Source organism: Oncorhynchus tshawytscha, linkage group LG01 (assembly GCF_018296145.1).
Source record: "Oncorhynchus tshawytscha isolate Ot180627B linkage group LG01, Otsh_v2.0, whole genome shotgun sequence".
Taxonomy (NCBI): Eukaryota; Metazoa; Chordata; class Actinopteri; order Salmoniformes; family Salmonidae; genus Oncorhynchus; species Oncorhynchus tshawytscha.
The window spans coordinates 54,878,567-54,901,390 of record NC_056429.1 but is presented as its reverse complement, the minus strand read 5'-3'; the positions used below and the strand labels follow the sequence as shown (position 1 = coordinate 54,901,390).

Genomic DNA, 22,824 nt, shown 5'->3' with positions numbered 1-22,824 from the left:
TGGTACACAAGAACATCTTGGAAGTTAGTATTAACTGTAATTGATTATAAGCGATTGTTGCAGACATTGTGGTGATTGGTTGTGGTATTTCAGCTGTCTATCGAGTGCTGCTTTGCTCTGACTATATACACTGAGCGTACAAAACATTAGGAACACCTGCTCTTTCCATGAGACTGACCATGAAACCTTTGATCCCTTATTGATGTCACCTGTTAAATCCACTTCAGTCAGTGTAGATGACAGGGAGGAGACAGGTTAAAGAAGGATTTTTAAGCCTTGAGAAATGGGTTGTGTACGCGGGCCGTTCAGAGGGCGAACGGGCAAGACAAAATATTGAAGTGTCTTTGAACTGGGTATGGTAGTAGGTGCCAGGTGCACCTGTTTGTGCCAAGAACTGCAACGCTGTTTTTCATGCGCAACACTTTCCCGTGTGTGTCAAGAATGATCCATCACCAAAAGGACATCCAGCCAACTTGACACACCTGTGGGAAGCATCGCAGTCAACATGGGCCAGCATCCCTGTGGAACGCTTTTGACACCTTGTAGAGTCCATGACCTGACAATTTGAGGCTGTTCCAAAGGCAAAATGATTGGGTGAAACTATTAGGAAGGTGTGCTTAATGTTTTGTTCACTCAGTTTAAGTCTGTGTTGTAGCCCTCCCTCCTCCGGTGCTTCCCCCGTTCTGCCCGCTGTTTGCCAGCCTGGTGAACATTCTGCAGTGTGACGTACTGCTGGGCATGCTGGGAGCTGTGCTCCAGTGGGCCGTGGAGCCCAGCGCAGGACACTGGTCTGAGTCCATGCTGCAGAGGGTGAGCGAGACCAGGACCACGCTCTGCGTGTGTTAGTGTCCTATGTTTATTCGCGGGACCAGTCGAGGTATCGCTGTACATAACCGTGTCTGTCCGTCTCCAGGTGCTCCACCTAATAGGCATGGCTTTACTGGAGGAACAGCAGCAGTTAGAAAACAGTAGTGAGGACAACGACGTCTACTTCAACTTCACCCTCAAAATGTCCCGTAAGTCTCTCTCTCACTCACTCACTCACTCACTCACTCACTCACTCACTCACTCACTCACTCACTCACTCACAGCCTGGGTTATCATTCCACTCCTTGTCATCCTGAACATGACATGGATTGTTAGCCTGAAGTCCAGAACCTGTTTTGCTAACTTTCTCTCCTTAAATGACAACATTTTGTAATATTTCCACTATTTTTTAACTAGTGTATATACTGCTGTGTTTGTGTTCTAGGTCCAGGGGAAGCCCCCAGTAACACAGCCAGTGTCCTGGCCCTCCTGGAGAACCTACAGAATGCCCCTCATCTGGAGGTCCACGAGGACATGATCCGTTGGCTCCTCAAGGTAGGTCACCGTTATTACAACCTCCACTACCAATACAAATCTCACGGTTGGGGTGACCACATTTTAAATACCCAAATGCGGGAAAACAGGATGATTTTTCATCAAATCAAATTGTATTTGTCACATACACATGGATAGCAGATGTTAATGCGAGTGTAGCAAAATGCTTGCGGGACAGTGTAGCCAAAACATTAATAATTCCCCCATCACAATCTCCTTCCCGCTGGACTGAGCGAGCTAATACAAGCACCCTTCTCTTTTGCCTTGTGCAAAATTTGGTGATGCATAAATGAGACCGCTTGTTTGGCCAAGGAAACATTTATGGTTGGTCTCCGTGAATGTAAACCTTTAGGAAGGGAGAATTAAAAGAAAATATTAAAAATATTAGTAGCCTAATGAGTAGCAACTAATGAGGATGGAGGGCCTTACACGTTTGACGAAATTACCTTTCAGTCTAATACGGATATTTCCTTATTTTTGCAGCTCTTCGTTAGACGCACACTTTTTGTAAGTAGTTAACTGTTCTCCAAGTTTAGCTGGAATTTAGCCCGAAAGGATCTGACAATGTGACATTGGCCTATTGCGCTGCCCTAAATATCAGATCTCAATAACGATTGGAGAAGTGTTTAACATCGCCAGTACCACGTCCTCATCGAATATCTTGTCATAAGTGCATTGTGACTGCGAAAGAGACTGGTTGGAATGTCTATTCTCATCAAATGAATAGGGAGTCTCACTGAAATACAGTACTTTTTAAAAATGTATTTTTTAATGTATTGATAAAATCCGAGACATGATTGTTTGTTTGTCACAAAGGGTCAAAATTCGGGACTGTCCCGCGCAATTGGGGATATGTGGTCACTCTGCTCACGGCAGACATCTCATCCAAGGGTGACATCTATTCGAGTTGGTACAATATTGTACATGCCATGGCCACCAGGAGGCAGCATAGGACAGCATGCAACCAGTGGTCCTCATGACTAATCCATATCTACGATGACTTCCAATATCAGAATACAAAGATTTATTATTAGAATATATTTTGTACCTCCCCCCCCCCCTGTTTGCGGAGGTAACGTTATTGTGTCCCTGTGCAGACGGTGGCCGGCATCAAGACGATGCGGGAGCGTAGCGCTTCCACTTCCACCGTGACCGCCAGCGGGAGCCGCGGTCAGGAAGAGGTGGGTCGAGCACATCCTATGAGGAGGCAATTTTTTTTATGGTTACTCCGTGAATTTGAATCGAAAAGTGTACGGACACATCTGCGTCTCCCCTCTTTCAGACAGCGTGCGACAAGGACAAGGCGGAGAGGAAGAGGAAGGCGGAGATTGCCCGCCTGCGAAGGGAGAAGGTCATGGCCCAGATGTCGGAGATGCAGAGGCACTTTATCAACGAGAACAAGGAGCTGTTCCAGCAGAGTCTAGAGGAGCTGGATGCTTCCACCTCTACCTCACTGGAGCACAGGTAGTGACACACACAGTTTTTAAACTCTATCCCCCACCACAAACACTAATTTCACCACCCAAATCCCCACCGTAGGCGTATAAAGATTGTCTCTCACCGCTCCTGCAGCCCCGCGTCGTCAGACGCAGCCCTGGCGTGTGTGGGCCCCAGGCGGTCACGTCCCAGGGAGAAGAGGCAGGTTGTTACGTGTATCCTGTGCCAGGAGGAGCAGGAGATCCGGGCTGACGGCAAGGCCATGGTGCTGGCTGCCTTCGTCCAGCGCTCCACCGTCATGTCCAAGAACCGCACGAGACCACCGCACGACCCCAGTGAGTGGAAGAGAGAATGGAGGGCTTTAGGTCACAGATGGGTTGAAGTTGCCCTTAGGTACAGATCTAGGATCAGCTTTCCTTCCTCCAAATTGTGACTTTAACGATTTTAAGATCAGTGTCAACGGGCGTCTTCAACCTACATCCCTTCCATGGTCTTGTCTATTTCTGCGTTTTTGTCTGTGAATGATATACTAGCATTGCTTGACTTTTTGGTATGTTTTCCAGAGCGCTACGACCCTCTCTTCATGCACCCTGACCTGTCGTTCGGCACGCACACAGGCAGCTGTGGCCACATCATGCACTCTCACTGTTGGCAGAGGTGAGCCAGGCTCCGGGTTCTACAACACACTGGTCGTAGAGGCCTTCACGGGTCCAAAATGGACATGGGCTTTGCCATCCGGACCCGATATGCATATGTAAAACATTTGGACCTGTTTCAAATGGACCCGAGGATAACTAGACCCATTCCTGGGTCTGGATTCAGACCCGACATGAGTGAGAAAAGCAGCGGAAATGTCAAATGAAGCTAGTTTATTAACCAGAGCTGATAACGCGCGTGCGAGAGAGAGGAGGTAGAGAGAGGTGACACGCTAGTAGCAGCCTTCCTGTTGACTCTTGGTCTTTGTAGCCTATCCTTCTCCTTTAACTTTTAATTCTGTCATTTTCATTCCCTTTTCCATTGGCTAGAGATGTAACTTTCGCCCCACATGGAGGCTCTATAACTGTAGCCTATTGCCGCTTTGATGACTTATGATTTGCGAACAGGCTACACACACACACACACCACTCTCTTGAAAAGCAAAGTGCGTAAGCATAAATGATACAATTTCTCTGGGAAAAACTTTGGCCAGTAGTTTCCGTGTGTGTGTGCAGGTACTTTGAGGCGGTGCAGGCCAAGGAGCAGCGGCGTCAGCAGCGACTGCGTGTCCACACCAGCTACGATGTGGGGAACGGGGAGTTCCTGTGTCCGCTCTGCGAGTGCCTCAGTAACACCGTCATCCCCCTGCTCCCCCGAACTATGGGCTCCAGCAGGTACCCAGTCTGTCTCTCTCTCACAAACACACGTTACTTTGAGGTGCGTCTCTCAAGTCATGTTGTTTCCTCCCCTTTCCTCGCTCTGTGCTGATCTGAAAGGGGATGGGTGAAGGCAGAAGGTCTATAGTAAATTCTCAATGGGAATTGTCTCTCCCCGTCCAATACCTTTTTTAGATTAGCACCGATGAAGGAGACGACGAGAGGAAGACACTTCAGACTATTGAGATGCACCTTCGGTCAAAAAAAACAAACATTTGACTGGTAGTGGGTACATGGCCACTGCAACCCCAGACTGTTTGTTTATTGGTTGTCACGAGATGAACCCCCTCTGGTCACTCGCTTCTCATTCCCCCCCCCCCAGTTAAACAAGCGTAATCCCCTGTGATGTCACTGGTACCACCCTCACCCGAGGTCAAGGCTCCCTCTGCACTAAGGCTCGCTCAGTTGTTGGGCTCCCGAGTGGCGCAGCGGTCTAAGGCACTGCATCTTAGTGCTAGAGGCATCACTACAGACCCTGGTTTGATTCCAAGCACGGTTTTCCATGCTTGTTCAATGAACCATAAACAATTAATGAACATGCACCTGTGGAACGGTCGTTAAGACACTAACAGATTACAGATGGTAGGCAATTAAGGTTACAGTTATGAAAACGTAGGACACTAAAGAGGCCTTTCTACTGACTCTGAAAAGCACCAAAAGAAAGATGCCCAGGGTCCCTACTCATCTGCATGAACATGCCTTAGGCATGCTACATGGAGGCATGAGGACTGCAGATTTGGCCAGGGCAATAAATTGCAATGTCTGTACTGTGAGACGCCTAAGACAGGGAGACAGGATGGACAGCTGATCGTCCTCGCTGTGGCAGACCACGTGTAACAACACCTGCACAGGATCGGTACATCTGAACATCACACCTGCGGGACAGGTACAGGATGGCAACAACAACTGCCCGAGTTACACCAGGAACGCACAATCCCTCCATCAGTGCTCAGACTGTCCGCAATAGGCTTAGAGAGGCTGGACTGGAGGGCTTGTAGGCCTGTTGTAAGGCAGGTCCTCACCAGACATCACCGGCAACAACGTCGCTTATGGGCACAAACCCACCGTCGCTGGACCAGACAGGACTGGCAAAAAGTTCTCTTCACTGACGAGTCGCGGTTTTGTCTCACCAGGGGTGATGGTCGAATTCGCATTTATCGTCGAAGGAATGAGCTTTACACCGAGGCCTGTACTCTGGAGCGGGATTGATTTTGGAGTTGGAGAGTCCGTCACAGCATTGAGCTTGTTGTCATTGCAGGCAATCTCAACGCTGTGGTTACAGGGAAGACATCCTCGTCCCTCATCTTCTTACCCTTCCTGCAGGCTCATCCTGACATGACCCTCCAGCATGACAATGCCACCAGCCATACTGGTCGTTCTGTGCGTGATTTCCTGCAAGACCGTAATGTCAGTGTTCTGACATGGCCAGCAAAGAGCCCGGATCTCAATCCCATTGAGCACGTCTTGAACCTGTTGGATCGGAGGGTGAGGGCTAGGGCCATTCCCCCCCCAGAAATGTTCGGGAACTTGCAGGTGCCTTGGTGGAAGAGTGGGGTAACATCTCACAGAAAGAACTGGTAAATCTGGTGCAGTCCATGAAGAGATGCACTGCAGTACTTAATGCAGCTGGTGGCCACACCAGATACTGTTACTTTTGATTTTGACCCCCCACCCCCCTTGTTCAGGAACACGTTATTCCATTTCTGTTAGTCACATGTCTGTGGAACTTGTTTAGTTTATGTCTCAGTTGTTGAATCTTGTTATGTTCATACAAATATTTACACATGTTAAGTTTGCTGAAAGTAATTGCAGTTGACAGTGAGAGGACATTTCTTTTTTTGCTGAGTAGAGAGAGAGAGAGAGAGAGAGCTATAGCTATATATATTAAAATAGTTGTCACCTCCACAACCCCAGAGGTCCTTTAGGCATGTATGTGTTGGTTCTTTTTACACAATTCCGGTCAATATTGTAACAGAAAATGCGTTTACCTGCTTAAATGGATGGCTATCAATCAATCGGAAAGGCTTTGATTCAGCTATACCAACAACCTTGTTTATTTAGCATGTCAAATGAAGAAGCAAGGGCCAGCCCGAATTCCTGTGCTGTCCTATGCTGTCCATAATGAGTAGGTCAATGCCTTGTCAGGTCCACTGACAGTCTCCTTCTCTCCAGTTGTGAGCAGCCTGGCCTGGGTCAGTGGCTGAAGACCAGCGGTCAGCAGATAAAGGCCATGCACTCTGCCCACAGGAAACTCCAGCCCGTCAGTGAGTATTGGAACGCAGAACATAGTGTTAAAGGCACCCACATGTTCCCGTCGTCCGACAAATGTCCGATGTCATTGTTACGCAGAGGTACCATTTTACGCGTAGAGAGGAAATTGTGATCGAAAACACTACTGTGTCTAGGTGTTCAAGTTACGTCACTAATGTATGTGTGTGTGTGCAGGTACCGTTGAAGAGACAGTGGAAGAAGAGTGCCCTGCCCCTGAGGTTTTCACTGTGGACTGCATTCCCACGTACGTGACCCCTGACCCCTGAGGGAACATGAAAGTCAGGACATTTTGAAGTCTTGAGTTACCACGTTGACTTGCCCGTGCCTCTTCTTTTACCCTCTTCAGGAATCCCTACTCCAGCACCATAAAGGAGATGCTGACCACTTTTGGGACAGCGACCTACAAAGTTGGCCTTAAGGTGCACCCCAACGAGCAGGACCCTCGCATCCCCATCATGTGCTGGAGCAGCTGTGCCTACACCATCCAGTCCATAGGTGAGAACCCCCCCCCACACACACACACACACACACACACACAAGTTTGTTTTACTATCCTTATAGGGACCAAACAATTGATTCCCATTCAAAAACCTATTTTCCCTAAACCTAATCCCTAAGCCTAAAATAGCAGATTTCCTTGTGGGGACCAGTGAAATGGCCCCACTTGTATGACTTTTTCTTTGTTTTACTATCCTTGATGAATTCTGGTCCCCACACGGATGGAAAAACCCAAAAGCGCGCACAGAGAGAGAGCAAGATAATAATCGAATCACAGCAACAGACAGTTTACAGTGACGATAAAACTCATATCAAAGGCATTCATGTGGGATTGAGTTATGTCTTCATTATTTAACGGGTAAATGAATGTTTCAACTGCTGCCAATGGTCCACAATGTTCAAACACCGCGAGAGCATAGACGCCCATTTTTTAGAATAGATGTTTGTCTCAATGCCACGTTCAACTGACTTTTTCCCTTTTTCTTCTCCTTCCTTTTGCAGAGCGACTGTTGGTGGATGAGAAGAAGCCTTTATTTGGAAGTTTACCTTGCAGACAGGTAATGCGTTCTTCCTTTAATTCCAACCTGTCTTAGAAACAGTTCCACGTGTAGAGATGGATCCGACGCCAGTGTTGAGTGTGTTTCTGTGTACAGGATGACTGCCTGAGCTCCCTGGCCAGGTTCGGCTCAGCGTGTTGGACTGCGGCCTGTCAGCCCACCGTGCAAGGCCACTTTATCCGACTGTTAGCAGGTAGGACAGGGACCTGCAGGACCCACTCCATTTAGGATGGCCTACTCAGTGCCTGAAGCCACGTTCACTTTTTATGTGTTGAGGTTGAGGGGGGGGGGTTACAGTTTCATCGTTATAGTGATGGAGTGTGTATGTTTGTGTAGCTTTGATTCCAGACCCCCAGGTGGAGGCCTCTCCGTGTATCCTGGACGTAGACATGTTGCACCTGCTGGTGAGTCGTCCCCCCCCCCGAACCCCCGACCTCATTCTCATCAACACACCAATAATACCATCAGCCGCACAGCCATACATGACCAGTGGCATGACGTCTCTCTGGGTTGCCAGATCAGACACAAACCCATTGTTGACACTACCGTAAAACCTTTTTACATTGTGCATAAGTGTTATAGGTCAACACTAATCCCTGTGTCTCTCTCTCTCTCTCATCCACTCTCAGGTAAGTGTGGTTTTGTCCTACGGGTCGGTCCACTCCCAGGACTCGTCAGGGCTGAGCGTGGACGCTGTCCAGCTGCACCTCTTCCACCTCATCACTGTGGCTCACATGGTCCAAATACTACTCACTTCTGGCCCAGGTAAGGAGAGAGGGAACCCAATAACTGTGCGTGTGCGCGCGGGGTCTGCAAGAGTGAGTGTGTGTGCATGCTTACCAGACCGTTGGAAAGGTGTCTAAACACCGGTTAAGATATTACCTTCTGGATAGTTGGAAGAGAGGGTCATTGCCATTCAACCACTGTCGTATGGCGTAGAGAAGGAAACAAACATGACATTCCGTGTGTCAACAGAGGAGGTGACCATGGAGCAGGAGAGCGGCGAGGCGGAGCGGGGGGAGGAGGAAGGCGCCTGCCGTCTCTACAACACCCTCAGAACACATGTGGGCAGGTGAGGTAACGCTGACCCTGTAGCCATGGAGAACTCCCCTGAAATACGCACTCGCCTATCATAATCCACCAAGCAGCTGTCTTTTCCCCGGCATTCACACGTTGTGCTTAAACCATGCTGTGTGTGTGTGATGACAGTTCCCTACCTGAGGTGGGCTCTGGTTGGCACCTGTGGCGGTGTGTGAAGACTGGCATCCTGCCCTACCTGAGAGGAGCGGCGCTGTTCTTCCACCACCTCCACGGAGTTCCTGCACCCCCAGAGCTGCATGGTCAATACAACGCACAAACACACTCACTCTCTTTTACTCCTCTTTGAACACCTACGCGGTACCAATCAGAGCCATGCGGGTGTTAATGTTCTCCCGGTGTGTGTGTGTGTGTGTGTGTGTCTCTCTCCTAGCTCTGTGTCCTGGTCAGTGGGAGGTGCTGTGCGGATACCTCAGTCTGCCCTCAAACCTGCTGCAGCTCTTCCACGGTCAACAGGAGCTACTGGAGCCCTTACTGCATGGGTAAGAGTCTCTCTCTCACACACTCACACTCACCAGTAACCTGTCTTTTTCTCCTCTTGTATCTTCTGATTGGTTCATGGCTGATTTGATGTAGTGCTCAGGTTTGTTTGACCCTACCTTTTTGTCTTGCATTTTTCCTCCTTTCCTGTAGGTGGTGCACTCACCCAGGTATACAGCAGACCCTTCAGGGAGGTGGTGTTCTTGTGAGGTCAGTCCTGCTATTTTTCTGTCTAATATGATGGGGGTGTATTCTAATGAAGGCAGAAACATCAAGCTTTTTACCTTTGCTTAAATAAAAAGTGGCAGGTAGCTTAGCGGTCAAGAGCGTTGGACCAGTAACCGAAACGTTGCTAGTTTGAATCCCCAAACTGACTAGGTGAAACATCTGTCATTGTGCACTTTAGCACTTAACCCTAATTGGACCCGTAAGTCGGTCTGGATAACAGTGCTAAATTACTAAAATATAAAACATTGAGTTTAATGTTGAGCGAGCGTTCAGCCTTTTCAAATATATTTTTTGTTGCGCCTCGACTCGCCTCTTCTTTCCATTCCTGATATGAGGGGGGGGGCTCTGATTACTTAGGTTGGATATTGGTATAAATGATTGTGTGGTTCAGAGTGGTGTTAGAACTATACAATTCAAGTAGTTGTTGATACTGTTTAGCGCTCTAGGGCTGACCAATCCTCCCTTTGTCCAGTTTTCCTCGGGAGTCCAACAGTCTGATTGACCTACCAGATGACTACAGTGCCCTCATAAACCAAGCCTCCAGCTTCACGTGAGTATCCAAAGAACAACTGTCCATTGGTAATTCAAAAGATTTCACAACACAGGCTTACAAAATGACAATCCGGAGCGATTGGATCTCATTGCGCTCCTCACTGTCCTATAGAACAGTGTTTCCCAAACTGGACCCCCCCGGTGCACGTGTTGGTGTTTGCCTTAGCACTACACAGCTGATTCAGATAACTAACTCATCAACCTTTGATTATTTTAATCAGTTGTGTAGTGCTAGGGCAAAAACCAACACTTGCACCGGGGGAGGGGGGGGAGTCCAGTTTGGGAAACCCTGCTATAGAAAATGTGAGTAAAAATGTGTTTATGCCCTCCTCTCTCTCCCCCCCAGGTGCCCTAAGTCGGGTGGGGATAAGTCCCGTGCGCCCACCCTGTGCCTGGTGTGTGGCTCCATGCTTTGTTCTCAGAGCTACTGCTGCCAGACAGAGCTGGAGGGAGAGGACGTGGGAGCCTGCACTGCTCACACCTTTGCCTGCGGAGCCGGAGTAGGCATCTTCCTCAGGTACAGACCCGACCGTGGGGGTGTGTGTGTGTGCCTTCGTTCGTGAGTGTGCCAATCTAATTCTGTCCCTTCTGTTGTAGAGTGAGAGAGAGCCAGGTTCTGTTCCTGGCTGGTAAAACTAAGGGCTGTTTCTACGCTCCTCCTTACCTGGATGACTATGGAGAGACAGACCAGGGCCTAAGGTGAACGACCCTGCACATTCACTCCTTACAGTCCAGTAGTGGTTCTCAAAATGGCTTCTCGAAAGGTCGGAACAAACACCTGCGCACACTAATCTCCCAGAACCAACTTTGAGACCCATTGCTGTACATGTTATTGGTCTGTGCTGAAAGATGCCTTGTAGTGTCATTGCGGGTATTTTTTAAACATTTTTTTAAAGCAGTTTGTCTCTGTTTATCCAGGCGGGGGAACCCATTGCACCTGTGCCACGAGCGCTACCGCAAGATCCAGAAGCTGTGGCGCCAGCACAGCATCACCGAGGAGATAGGCCATGCCCAGGAAGCCAACCAAACCCTGGTTGGCATCGACTGGCAGCACCTGTGATGTCTTAGGTCACATCTACCGGAGTCGGACACACCCCTTCTCCATATGAATGGGGGGGGCACGGGGGTGCGGAATGGTTGTCAAGGGAACACAGCCCCACCTCTTTCGCTCCTCCCCACCGATTGGAGAAGGGGTACGTGTCGCCCTCCCCCCCTTTGTCTGAGAGTGGATGAATGCATGTAGGTTTTTCTCCTTTTCTTTTTGCTGTTTCTCCCTTGAAGAAATGTAATATAATCAGGCACCCATGGACTGGCTCGGGTGTAACATGAATACTCAGAGTATAACTTCTTTATAGGAATGCTATTTAATTTCTGCCTATTCAAATACCATTAAATTATTTCTAAGGTAGATGGCTGACGTATTGGTTTATTTACAGTTGGATTTGCTTTGATGCTAAACATTTTTGACTAAGCACCAGGTTTTCCTTCTTGCTCTTGTCAGCCAGTGACAGCTCATTTCAGAGTTTGGGACACAATCTCATCAGATAGGTGAGGTCAGATTGTGCCCCTTACCAGTATTGGGATCCATTCTATTTAAATTTCAACCTAAGAGCTGAAAAATCCTTATTGAAAATCAATGGTGCTTTTCAGCTTTGATTTGGAATTTCAAATAAAGTCCTGAAATGTATTGACCCCCCACCCCCATTAGTTACTTTCTCCAGTCTGATGGACACCCAAATACACAGTACTCAGAGAATACAAGCCAATGTAAGGAAGTTCGGTAACACACTGGTGTGAATGTTTGTGTTTTACTCCTGAGTGCCTGTGTTCTGGTTTTAAATTTGTCAGGGTGTATGTTGGAGTGTGTTAAGTCTTTGCAGCTTGAGTATGTGCGTTTTGTCAGTGCTTTGTATTTTAACACTATTTAAATGAACCCCCTAGCCCACAGATATGAGCCTTTTTAAGGCAAGGCTGTCCCTTCCTTTTTTGCTAATGTGTGTGATTGGTTGAAGTCAATTTTATCTGATGTGCATTGATGGGGTTTGTTTTTTGTTTTGGAAATAGTTTTTGTATTGTACATTTTTTTAATGTTCAGCAGAAACGTTTTTTTCTGTATGAGAAGAGAATGCAGAGACATATCCCTCGACCTGTTTTATTTTATTTTTTAATAAACCCACTGGTATATATATATATATACCAGTGGGTTTGCCTGACCCGACCTGGAATAAAACTCCATCTTAGTTAATTTTTTGGTCAGATAAAAGTCTTAGCCCTCTTAAGGTTGCCTCTGGACTGTACCATTTTTCCACAGCTACGGCTGGGTGGACTGGCACATTGGGGCAAATTTCATCCTTAAGGCTCGGAAACAGAATTGATTAGTCAGGCTCACAAGGCACTTTAGAGGAACGAACACACGCAAGCGCGCACACACACACACTGCTCTTTGATGCAGGTTCTCTCTGATGCTGGGACCTGAAGCTCCGTATTCTTCTTCCCATCACTCCGTTGGCATGTTTTCCTGGTAACCACCCCCACCCCATTCTTTGACACGCTCCCAATATCGAGGCTGTATTGTTATTATTATTATCGTGTCAGACTTGTTAATATGTGAATTACTGTATAAATGAGTACATTGTACTATATTGTAAAAGAATACCAAAATAAATCAAAAGGTAAAGGAAGGCCTGAGTGTTGTCTATTTGAACTGGTGGGCTTTTGATTAGATACTAGCTATTATGATAATTGTTTTTGCAATAGTGAATCGATTCAATGGCTTACGAATCTTGGAATTGTGATATTTGGTTGTGTTCATTTAACAGTTAAATTACATGCAACAACAAATACATTCTGACAGGAAATGCATTAATCAGGCAAAAAGTGTTCTTCCTGGCCCTAGTCTTTTGTGGGCTCTAAGTGAAATTCTGTTGGGAGGGGGCCCCCCGACGAGGAAATCATTTTAATGGCCACCCTTCTTGACAGCTGCAGTTCTGTAGTTTTTGCCATGGTGCATCGAGAACATGTAGCTGTTTTTACAGCAAATTTCCTGCCATGACTTATGCCATGTTACTATATCAGAGTGAGAGTGACTTAACAAAATCCATTCGCAATACATGTGAAGTATCGGGATATGATTTGTGTCATGAGGCCAATATCCAGCCTTATTACGAAGACCGTACTGGGTTTAGTGTGTGTGAGAGACACCTATGTAATATCCCTATTGCTGTGAGAAGCACTTGTCCCAGATCGGTCAGGGCCTCCCAGCATGACCACCATGGAGACAGGCCAGGAGAATACGGTGGATTGTGCCCCGTTCAAGTGCTAGTCGGAACTAGGAAACATGGATATTTCCCGACTTGCTTACTGGTCGTAGGTATACACGTACCACGTTCAACGAATCAGAAAGTCGAAGTGAGTTTCCTAGTTCCGCCTAGCATCTGAATGCGGCATTAGGCTCCCAAGGCCCAGCTGGAGAAAGAGCTGATGGTGTAATGAGAACACTTAACCGGTTTACCAGGTATACAATGAAGCTGAGGCTAAAGAAGTGTGCTCTTCACGGATGAATCCCGGTTTCAACTGTACCGGGCAGACAGCTTGATATTTAACATCTGTCAGCTAGATGGATCATCTTGGCAAAGGAGAAATGCCCACTAACAGGGATGTAAATACATTTGTGCACAAAATTGGAGAGAAGCTTTTTGTATGTATAGAACATTTCTCTGGTCTTCTATTTCCGCTCATGAAGCCTGGGACCAACACTGTACATGTGTTATTTTTTTCAGTATACATTCCTATTCTTATAAAAAGGTCATATGGTTTCCTTGGTTAATTTACATAGTGCATATATAAGATCTATGAAATGAACCCAATCTCGTTCATAGCCACTAGTCTGGGGATGAGATTAAAGAGTGACTGCACTTCCTGATTTAGCCTTGTTTTAGATTTGGTTCATTAAGAAATGCTAGTAGCCATGGCTGTATTCAGATGTGAGTTGCTTTTGGGTGTGGTTTGATGTGGGTGTCTCTTGTTTGCAGAATAGAAAGAGTTATTAGCATATTAGCTTCAGCCACCTGTGAATGTTGGTTTGACTTTGGGTAGTCTATCAATATTATCTTTTATTTAAATGCTCTGAATTGATGATTACATAGATGCTGCCAGATGAGGGCAGGATTAAAATAAACACAACGCACAGAGAACGATATCCTTCATTCCATGACGTACCATTTTTTTTTCATACTGACTTGGACCAAAATGGTCCTATTTACACTTTGTAGTCCATTTTGACACTATAACAAGTGTTTCTAACAGACATCGATGCCACATGGGACATTTTCAAAAGGAGAAGTAGCTTTTTCTTTAAAACTAACCAAAACGTCTTCACGCTTACCCCTCCCCCCACCCCAATCGTCTTTACCTAAAACATATAAATAAAAATAAATCGTGCCTTCCTGTATTATACTTATGCTAAAATGTTTAATCTATTCTATTGAGCCATTTACTTCGTTTGTATTCTTATCTTTTATTATTTCTCATTGTTGCTGCATTGTCGAGAAAGAACCTGCAAGTAAGCGTTTCATTGGACGGTGTATCCCATGCATCCTGTTCTAATAAAACTCCTGTGATAAATGTGCATCACTAAGTTTCCTAGTTTAAATTTTTTTTTTTAGCACCATCATTAGATGTAACGTTCTGGCACTGGACACACATCCAGGCATCCTGAGGATTTGAGAACATAATTGGGTTGTATCCTGCAGGAGGGAGGTGGGGTTGCCCCGTCCCATCCGGCCCAAGATGCTTTGGGCACCTCCCTGCGTTAGAGGCACCTGTCCTTGCCGTCACCTGACGGGGCTAAGCTGCACATCAAAGCCTCTTACTGCTCTTATCGCCTCATCTGCTGTCTATGTGCTTTAGGGTTATTATTCCAGATGACAGATGTCCCTGTCCCCCCGCCCTTTACTGTACCTGCTCATCTGAACCCACCTCTCAGGTAAGGATACCTCTGATCATAGCTTAGTTGGACACATATAGGTGATGTATATGTATCCTTTCAATTGTCTTGCCAAAATGTACCTCAACCTTTCAATATGAATTATCCAACACTTAAACTTATTTAAGCTTTATTTAACCGGGAAGTGCCTTTGAAGTCAGAAGGCCTCTTTCATAATTGAGACCTGATAACTACAGATTAATTATCAGATAACGTGTGTTTGTTTTCTAGCATAGATTTCCTATCTTCTGAGGGTGGCCCAGTTAAAGTGATGCCAGTCACCTGTTTGTCCTGGAACAGAACTGAGGACTGGATCCCTGCTGAGTGGAATCCACACATTCCTGCTGATCTCATCAGGTAAAGCTGGCCTCCTCCTGGGTTCTTTACATGTACTGTACCCTCATCTCACTCGAACCTCCGGCTCTCCTTAACTCCTTATTCACCAGGTCCATGCAGCCTACAATTAGCATTTCTCCCCTCATTCTTTCACTCATTCTCTGCTAGCTTCATGATTAGTTGAAATAAGGCTGAGGACCTCAACAAGAGAGGTTGTGTAGGGTAATACCTTGTGTATTAGGAAAAATACTGTATGAATGTACATACAGAATATGCCTATGACAGGAAGATTGTAAGTGTGGAATACCAATTTAAAAATGACCCATGTCAGACAAAACCCTATGGACAAAACGGACAATCATACTCTTGTTCTCATTATATATCTTTATCTTACACAGTGGAGCTGCTAAATTCTCCAGCCAACCCACAAGACTGACAGTTTTGCTGATCAAAATCCACATTTACAGAAAATATTAACTCTCAATATTACAAAGGAAGAAAAATGGTCACACAGAAAGTAAAAATATTACAACTGATAAGACTTTTTGTATCCACGGAAAACTGACCCGTATCTATGTACTCACACAAGGAACGCTGATTTTAAACTGCCAATCGGATCATATTTCGCTCTCCAAAAAGTACAGAACATTCTCCTTCTAAGTTCCCCCAGCACTTCATCTGGCCACTCAGCCCACTGTATCCCCTCAAAGGAGTACAAAACCAGAGTTAAAACCGCCTCGTACACGAAGCAGACATATAACCCGATAGCAACACTGATACGTAACGAATTAATGTAAAAGTGTGTGTTGTATAGGTGTGAATGCATATGGCCCTGCACTGCCAGGACCTGAGTGACAGGGACAGGGGGCTGGGACAGCCAGGACCCCAGTTCCGCAGCTACCCAATTTAAGCTGCCATAAGGGGACATTTGACCGGGTTGCATTGGGCACACTGGTAATGTTGAGTTTTGGAGTCGATTGAATTGAGCAGACTAAATTACTTCACAGAACTACATATATATTTGTGTGCCTGTCAGGTTACATGTCCACGCAACACGAGTTGTGGAGTGTAACAAGGACATAGGAGTAAAACTATTAGATATGAGCATATAGAAACTGTATTAGGCTTGATGGTCTCAGGGTCTGCCCATCGTTTTTCATGGAGAGGATTGCCAGGCAGGGGAGGAGATAATTATTCATTCAGGACATTTTCTTCATATTCACAAGCCCAAATTCATGTATACTGTACAGATGTTTTGACAACCCAAATATATTTTTCATTATTTAAAAAAGAAAAGAAAAAAAAGAATGAATAACATATATACATAATTATTATGGACAGGATATACATTCACATTTTTGAGTTTGGTTCTTACTTCATCTGAGCAGTTGGTTAAGTTCTTCACTTTTCAAAGGGTGTGTGCATGTGTGTCAATGTTTGTGTCTGTGTGTGTATGTTTGCGTACGCATTTGTTTTCATGTGTTTACATTCGTTTGATCGTGTGTGCGTCGTTTCACTGAGAAGATCTCTCTCCTCTTTCTCTTTGAGCTCCCATCGATAGGACAAGCCTCAGTCCCTTTGGGTGGGACCCTCTCAACTCACAGTGGCCACCGCCTCCTCACCCTCCCCCACCTGGTTCCCTGCACCGGCCAGACCCTTGATCGTTGCTATGAAGTCCGCCACCGTCTCCTTCACACTCTTCTCCAGGAGCCAGCCCTCGCTCTCACTCTCCGGGTTCTCTGGGTCTGCCATGGTCTCCAGAGAAGTGGTCAGGTACTGTAAGCCCACCATCACTCCTGCCTGAGGACCACACAAACAAGATATGTACATCGCCGAGTCTCTATACAGACACACTGCAATTAAACAATCTGTACGGCCTCTGAAACACCATAGATCTCTGCTATCCATTCTTTTTTTGGATTTAGAAAACAGTGATTCTAAATCTATTCAATCACTGATCCAAATCAAATGGATTTATAGTCACTAAGGCTTGGCTTTTAGATCAAATCTCACATTGAAATCTTCCAATCAATTGATACAGATCTCCAATTTGGTCCAAACTGACAATTTAGTGTTGTTGTTTTGACCCAGACAGCAACCCAGTTAGTGTTCAGTCTGTAAGTTGGCACAGTGAGATCCTGCTTCCAGGAAGGATACCTGTTGCACTTTGCTCTGCCCAGATTAACCCCTCTAAGAAACCCTGATCCTCCCTCACCGCCTATACCACCCCCACATTACGCAATCCCTCACCCTTTCAGTCCCAAGACTCCTTTAGCTGTCGTTATGGGCTATAATCTGCCTAGGGTAGTTTTCCCCACGGTCAGTTTATACCTCAGTGAATATAGGGAGGTTTGAAGAACAACAAAAAAAGTGTCACTCACATAGTCACTCTTTCAATGGAAAAAGTTTATAATCAGATTCCATTTCAAACAGAGAAATATGGTAATGAAGGTAAGGTAGACCTAGTTATTGGTGGGTGGATGCGTGGCATTCATGCTCATTCATCTGTGTACCATAGATCAGACACTGGAGCTCTACACCTCAGCCGTTTGGAAAGTAATTTAGATGGAAGTCAAGTTGAGTCAAGTGAGTGCTAAGACCAACCAAGGAAATGGCATGTTTTAGTGCCTGCTTGGCAGAAGGGCAAAGGTATAGTGATAGTTGGCTTGTTGTGTGCCACGTGTTCTCTCAAAGTCAAAGGGCAAGAGGGTTGGCATGTGTGCCCAATGAACTGGTCAGCTGTGGCCAATTTGGAACAGCTGGACCTTTCCTAATAATACTCACTGAGCTAGATACTTAGAAATGGCTGTCGTCTTCCACAATGGGAAACCTATGGGAAAACCTTCTTTTCAAATCCTCTTCTCCTCAGCACTGGGCCTAGCCCTGCCCTGCTACTTACCTACACATGCCTTTTAAGACGGTAATTGAATCAAATCTTCAGCTAATCAATTACTTTTCAGTCTGGCGTGTGAGGTCACATCAATTGATCTTTAGCGTTTGTAGCCAGCTACCCTTTGAAGTGAAGGACATTGACAGAACCTCCCGAAAGTACCACCAGCCATTTCCCTTTCAGTTCCGTATTCTTCTCTTTCTCACCTCCAGTATGATGTACAGTAGCATCAGGCTCCCGATGCTGTTCATCATGCCTCCGTAGTAGGCGACCAGGGACTCGCGGCAGCCCCGGGTCCAGATGTTGAGCTCCTCGGTGTGGTGGTCGTAGTCATAGTGGGCTGAGTTGTTGGTCAGTTGGTGCTGGATGCAGGGTCTGGGGGAGCCGGGGTTGCAGCAGCTGAACGGTACACTCTCCATCAGGAACTTCCCCTCCACGTTGCTCAGGACACGGCTGTGGGAAAGGCCCAGAGAGACACGTCAGATCCGTCACAAGTCATGTCAGCCATGTGACACAAAGTATGGCATTCGAGTAACGGGTGTATGTCCGTTGCCGTAACACAGACCTACGAGGCGCGGATGTTTAAACGATGTAAAGGGCCAGTGATTATGAAAACGGTGAACCCATGAGCCTCGGTAGGAAGAGTAAACAAATGAACGGCTCACATGGTAAAGTACGTGATCGTAACTGGCCACCTGTCGAGTGTCAGTTTAGACTAACTGTATGAGTAAATCATCAATCAGTGTTTGGCAGGGGTATCCTGTCGAGGCCTTGGCTGAATTTCTGTTGACAGGAGAAAAGTGGGTGGGTCTTCTGGCTAATATTGACAGGTGTTGAGTTTAAACCCGGGTTCACAAGGATCCTCTTGATGTGATCGTTCGTGAGTGAGAGAGACGGCTGATTTCCCTTGAGTAAAGTAACAGAAACATGGACGCATAAAGCACAGTCAATTACACTGTACACGCACACACGTACACACACGTCAACGAACTTACTCCGATGCATTTAAACATGCATGCTGTTACACATGTACTATCCACACACGAAGTTACTTCGTTGATTTGGCTCGAATCGCAAAAAATTCTAATAGGTACCATTGACTTGCATTGGATTTGTGCCACAAATGCTAAAAAGTTAGCTCTTAAAACAGTGGCCAGGTAAACAAAACCAAAGCTTGGATTGCTGTCATCCTTTATGCTGAGACTGCTTACAGAGTAAGGAAACCAATGTGACATGTTGTAATCTGGGTGAACTATCCTTTTAATCAATGCCTTAAAATCAGAATCTAAATTGACTAAATATAAGTATCAGTTGCCACCAGGGCACAATATTAGGGAGAGAGGGGGGTAGTGTGTTTGCGTCAGTCTATTAGTGACAGTTAACGGCTGTTTTATTATGATTTAGGGGGACAGTAAGCTGTGAAGGACGTGCAATGTAGATCCATGGAGATTATCTACTTATCAGAACCTGGCACGTGAACCTAACTTCACTTGCACTGGTATCCTGTCCTGACACCTTGAATAAGGTTAAGGTACAACCCTCCGCTCCCCCAAAAAACTCCACCCATTTCAAAAATATAGCATTTTGTCCCAATAAAATAGTTGATTTCTAAATGTAGCAAATAACTGAAAGTAGGCGACTAACTAAACTACTTGTTTTGTATGTATGTTTTACATGAACTAAGTTGTCACTACCATACACAAGCAAAAGCATATGCTACCGTGGCCCATTTTCTATCTCAAGCATCCTGCACAAGATCACAAGAGATCAAATGGGTAAAGGAGACTATGGGCAGGAGTGAGGAAAGCTCTTATGTAGTATCCATGTCAAATATGTTTCATAAGACTTAGCATGGATTAAACAAACTGTTTCTTTCCTTAATATAGCCTTTTTTCCCCTCTCAATTGAAAGACTAAAGGCAGCTTAGGAGGCCAAGGAGATTTGGTGGAAAGGTAGAGAGACTGTCAACCAGAGAGACTGTCAACTTTTACTGTACATGGTACTTTTTGGCCTTCTGGATACCCTAATCAACCCAACATTGCTCTCACTCAGCTACGGATTCTAGTACTCACTCTTTGACTTCATCGTTGCTGAAGTCCAGATAGCGGTTGCTGATCCACTGGACCACAAACCAATCCCTATAGTTGTTGTTGCCACAGCAGCGGAACTCGATCTGGGTCATGTCCAGCGTCCTCTTCATGAAGCAGCGTCCAGGTGTATCCGTATCCTTGTAGAATTTGATCCCATTCTTCAGACCCTCGGCCAGGGCGAAGTACAGCTGGAACTGCATGCAGAAGCACAGCAGAGCTGTGAAGAACAGGAGGATGTTGAAAGCGAAGCAGCCCATCAGGTAGCCCTTGACCATGGGCTTCCACTTGGCGAACTTTATAGCATCCAGAGAGTCGTGGCACACTTTGCCGCCAAAAACATTGAGCCCGCAAGCAGCTAGGCCTACTAGGATCAACAGGTTGGGCACAAAATGGCTTTCGTTGTTGTTCATCATCTCACTCCTCTTCCGAAGCTCGATCTTAAAGAACAGCCCCAGGCTGAAGACCAGGATGCCGGTCATCACTGCCAGCCAGTACATGAGCCATAGGCCCTGGGCAAGCTTCACCCGCTTGGGCAAGTCAAACTTTACCTTCATCAACGCCATGCTTACCTCAGAGTGTATGCTATTCCCAAATCAAAATTTGATTTTTTTTAAAGAAACAAATTTGAATTTACAAAAGATTCTAAGCTATTTTTTCAATGTTTTTTTTATTATGTAACAGGTAAGGATTTCAGTTGACCTTAGGTAACTATGTTCCTGTGGAGAGTTTCAGTTGGAAAATTGTAATCCATTCCAGAAAGGAGCTGCAGAATGTGTTTTGGCAAGCGTTTCCCTCTTCATATCCATTCTGACCACCCTCAAATCAGGAAAGTCCATAGTGCTGGGTGGGCAGAGGAGTCTGCCACCCAAAATTCCACCCAAAAATATTCACATAAAATCCCTCAAAATGACAGGATGGTGGGCTACACAGCTATTCCGGGTGGATCTTTTTCCTGCAAAAGGAGGTAGCCAAGCGAGTAGCCGAGTGATCGAGCCACAAAGTTGCAGTACGTCACCCTAAACTCCGCTAATCAGCCCTGATCCAATTTGCAGCAGATGAGCCCTGGGCTCTAATCTCTTGTCTTACCATATAATTGATTTGTTGCTTAAGAGTCAACTTCCTCCATTACCTGCCCGCACTGGGAAGGGGAGACCGGAGACAGTCTTGCGGCCGCAGGAACTACTAACTTGTCAAGTGTGAACCATTTCGGTGACAGCCTGGGTGGTGTTTGAAGAGTAAGACTGTACTGCCTAATGTGTTTGCCAAAATAGCTACCCAATCATGTCACAGCATAACATCATTTTGCCTCTTCACCAAGCAGAATCTCTCATTTATTTCTTGCAAACAAGAACAAAGGATCCTCATTATCTCCTTGTGTTGTCAGGGTTTGGATTAAGGTTAAGTCGATGTATTACTTCCTTCCTTCGAGGCTCTAAATTCTAAGTCTTAGTGCAGGGCAGAATGTAGCACAAAATGATCACCTAAAACGCCTTTTTGTATTGTTGTAGCTTTACCATCTTTATTGCGGAGATAAATACAAATACACGTGCCTTTTCTCTGTTGGCTCTCCACATATCACTCTGAGGCACACCCTGTTCCAATTCTATAGTTGCTAATGTTTATAAGGGTCAATAAATATAACTGTTTAGAACATTAACTTTCATAGGACTTTCCATAAAATTGACAAATTGCTGGTGGCTAATGTAGTTTCCTTTTCCAGTGCAAAAAGATAATGTATAATTATATGTTTGGCTCAGAGACTTGGCGAAGTCTAAAGCTTTATTTAGCCCAACCTTAATCCAATTTGTGGCCCACGTTTGTTTTAGTATTTACTCTAGGCCTATCATTGTCTTAGAAGTATGAATAGGCCTAGGCATTTACAAAAGGCTTTGTTCCCCACCCCAACTACATCAACCTGGACTCAGGGGTAGACGTAACATAGTAAATGTAATTCCGGGACACTCCAATTAGTGGTGAGATGTCACGTTTCATATGGTATGTATTTTATTTGTGGATGTTCATCATCCATTTGTACGATACGTAACAAATTCAAATGAGTATGATATGTTACAAATTGCAAAAGCCCTCTTACTAACAACAAGAGGGCTTTGTCAAGAGGGCTAAAATCAAACATGATTTTAGAATACAGAGACAAAGTCAGAAGGTCAATGGCATGAAGGAGGATTGCAGAGATGTTGGTGGGTAAAGAGAGATTTGCACAATGTTTGCTAGTCAAAGCCACAATTTCCTTTACGCAAAGTACCCATTCATGTCCATTTAGACCTACTGTATGTATTTTACAGGAAGTGAGCAAAATCATCAATGTCATGACACCAGTATAATGAAAGAGCCATACGCTATAATATATGAGAATCATAATGTTAAGATACCATAATCTAATTGGTAGCATGTTACATGAGAAATTCATGCTTAGTGTATCATTTACAATGTTATAATGCGTGTTACTGGTGATTCCTGTCCTTTGGTGGGCAAATTCCACAATTTAATTTGCTCAACACATTCACAAATGGTGGCTATGATCACAGTTTTGAGGTTTAGGTTGCTTGAAGGTCATAGCTAGCAGGCAGCACAAGCAAACATTGTTGTGCAAATCGCTCTTCACCCACAA

At 45.5% G+C, this 22,824-nt stretch overlaps 2 protein-coding genes across 3 annotated transcripts in view; one reads left to right on the top strand and one right to left on the bottom strand.

The window, feature by feature from the left end:
• The window catches only part of LOC112253256 (E3 ubiquitin-protein ligase UBR2), a 44,561-nt gene extending 31,985 nt beyond the window's left edge, over positions 1-12,576 (top strand). For both annotated transcript variants that reach the window (XM_024425286.2, XM_024425279.2), the window contains exons 24-46: positions 656-810; positions 914-1,016; positions 1,253-1,362; positions 2,460-2,543; positions 2,645-2,826; positions 2,935-3,134; positions 3,363-3,456; positions 4,011-4,169; positions 6,384-6,475; positions 6,657-6,726; positions 6,829-6,977; positions 7,482-7,537; positions 7,634-7,730; positions 7,874-7,941; positions 8,167-8,302; positions 8,513-8,609; positions 8,747-8,877; positions 9,009-9,117; positions 9,269-9,325; positions 9,816-9,893; positions 10,242-10,412; positions 10,493-10,594; positions 10,814-12,576. In XM_024425286.2, the coding sequence (XP_024281054.1) occupies positions 656-810; positions 914-1,016; positions 1,253-1,362; positions 2,460-2,543; positions 2,645-2,826; positions 2,935-3,134; positions 3,363-3,456; positions 4,011-4,169; positions 6,384-6,475; positions 6,657-6,726; positions 6,829-6,977; positions 7,482-7,537; positions 7,634-7,730; positions 7,874-7,941; positions 8,167-8,302; positions 8,513-8,609; positions 8,747-8,877; positions 9,009-9,117; positions 9,269-9,325; positions 9,816-9,893; positions 10,242-10,412; positions 10,493-10,594; positions 10,814-10,955 (2,642 nt within the window). In that variant the 3' untranslated portion in view covers positions 10,956-12,576. The remainder of the gene's footprint in view (positions 1-655; positions 811-913; positions 1,017-1,252; positions 1,363-2,459; positions 2,544-2,644; positions 2,827-2,934; positions 3,135-3,362; positions 3,457-4,010; positions 4,170-6,383; positions 6,476-6,656; positions 6,727-6,828; positions 6,978-7,481; positions 7,538-7,633; positions 7,731-7,873; positions 7,942-8,166; positions 8,303-8,512; positions 8,610-8,746; positions 8,878-9,008; positions 9,118-9,268; positions 9,326-9,815; positions 9,894-10,241; positions 10,413-10,492; positions 10,595-10,813) is intronic.
• A 2,990-nt stretch (positions 12,577-15,566) lies between these two features.
• On the bottom strand, positions 15,567-21,368 carry LOC112253245 (peripherin-2-like). Its single transcript, XM_024425264.2, has 3 exons — positions 20,178-21,368; positions 18,312-18,558; positions 15,567-17,015 (listed from the first exon to the last, which is right to left on the bottom strand). The coding sequence occupies exons 1-3, from the start codon at positions 20,756-20,758 to the stop codon at positions 16,809-16,811; spliced, it is 1,035 nt and encodes a 344-aa protein (XP_024281032.1). The 5' UTR covers positions 20,759-21,368; the 3' UTR covers positions 15,567-16,808.
• Positions 21,369-22,824: the final 1,456 nt, after the last annotated feature.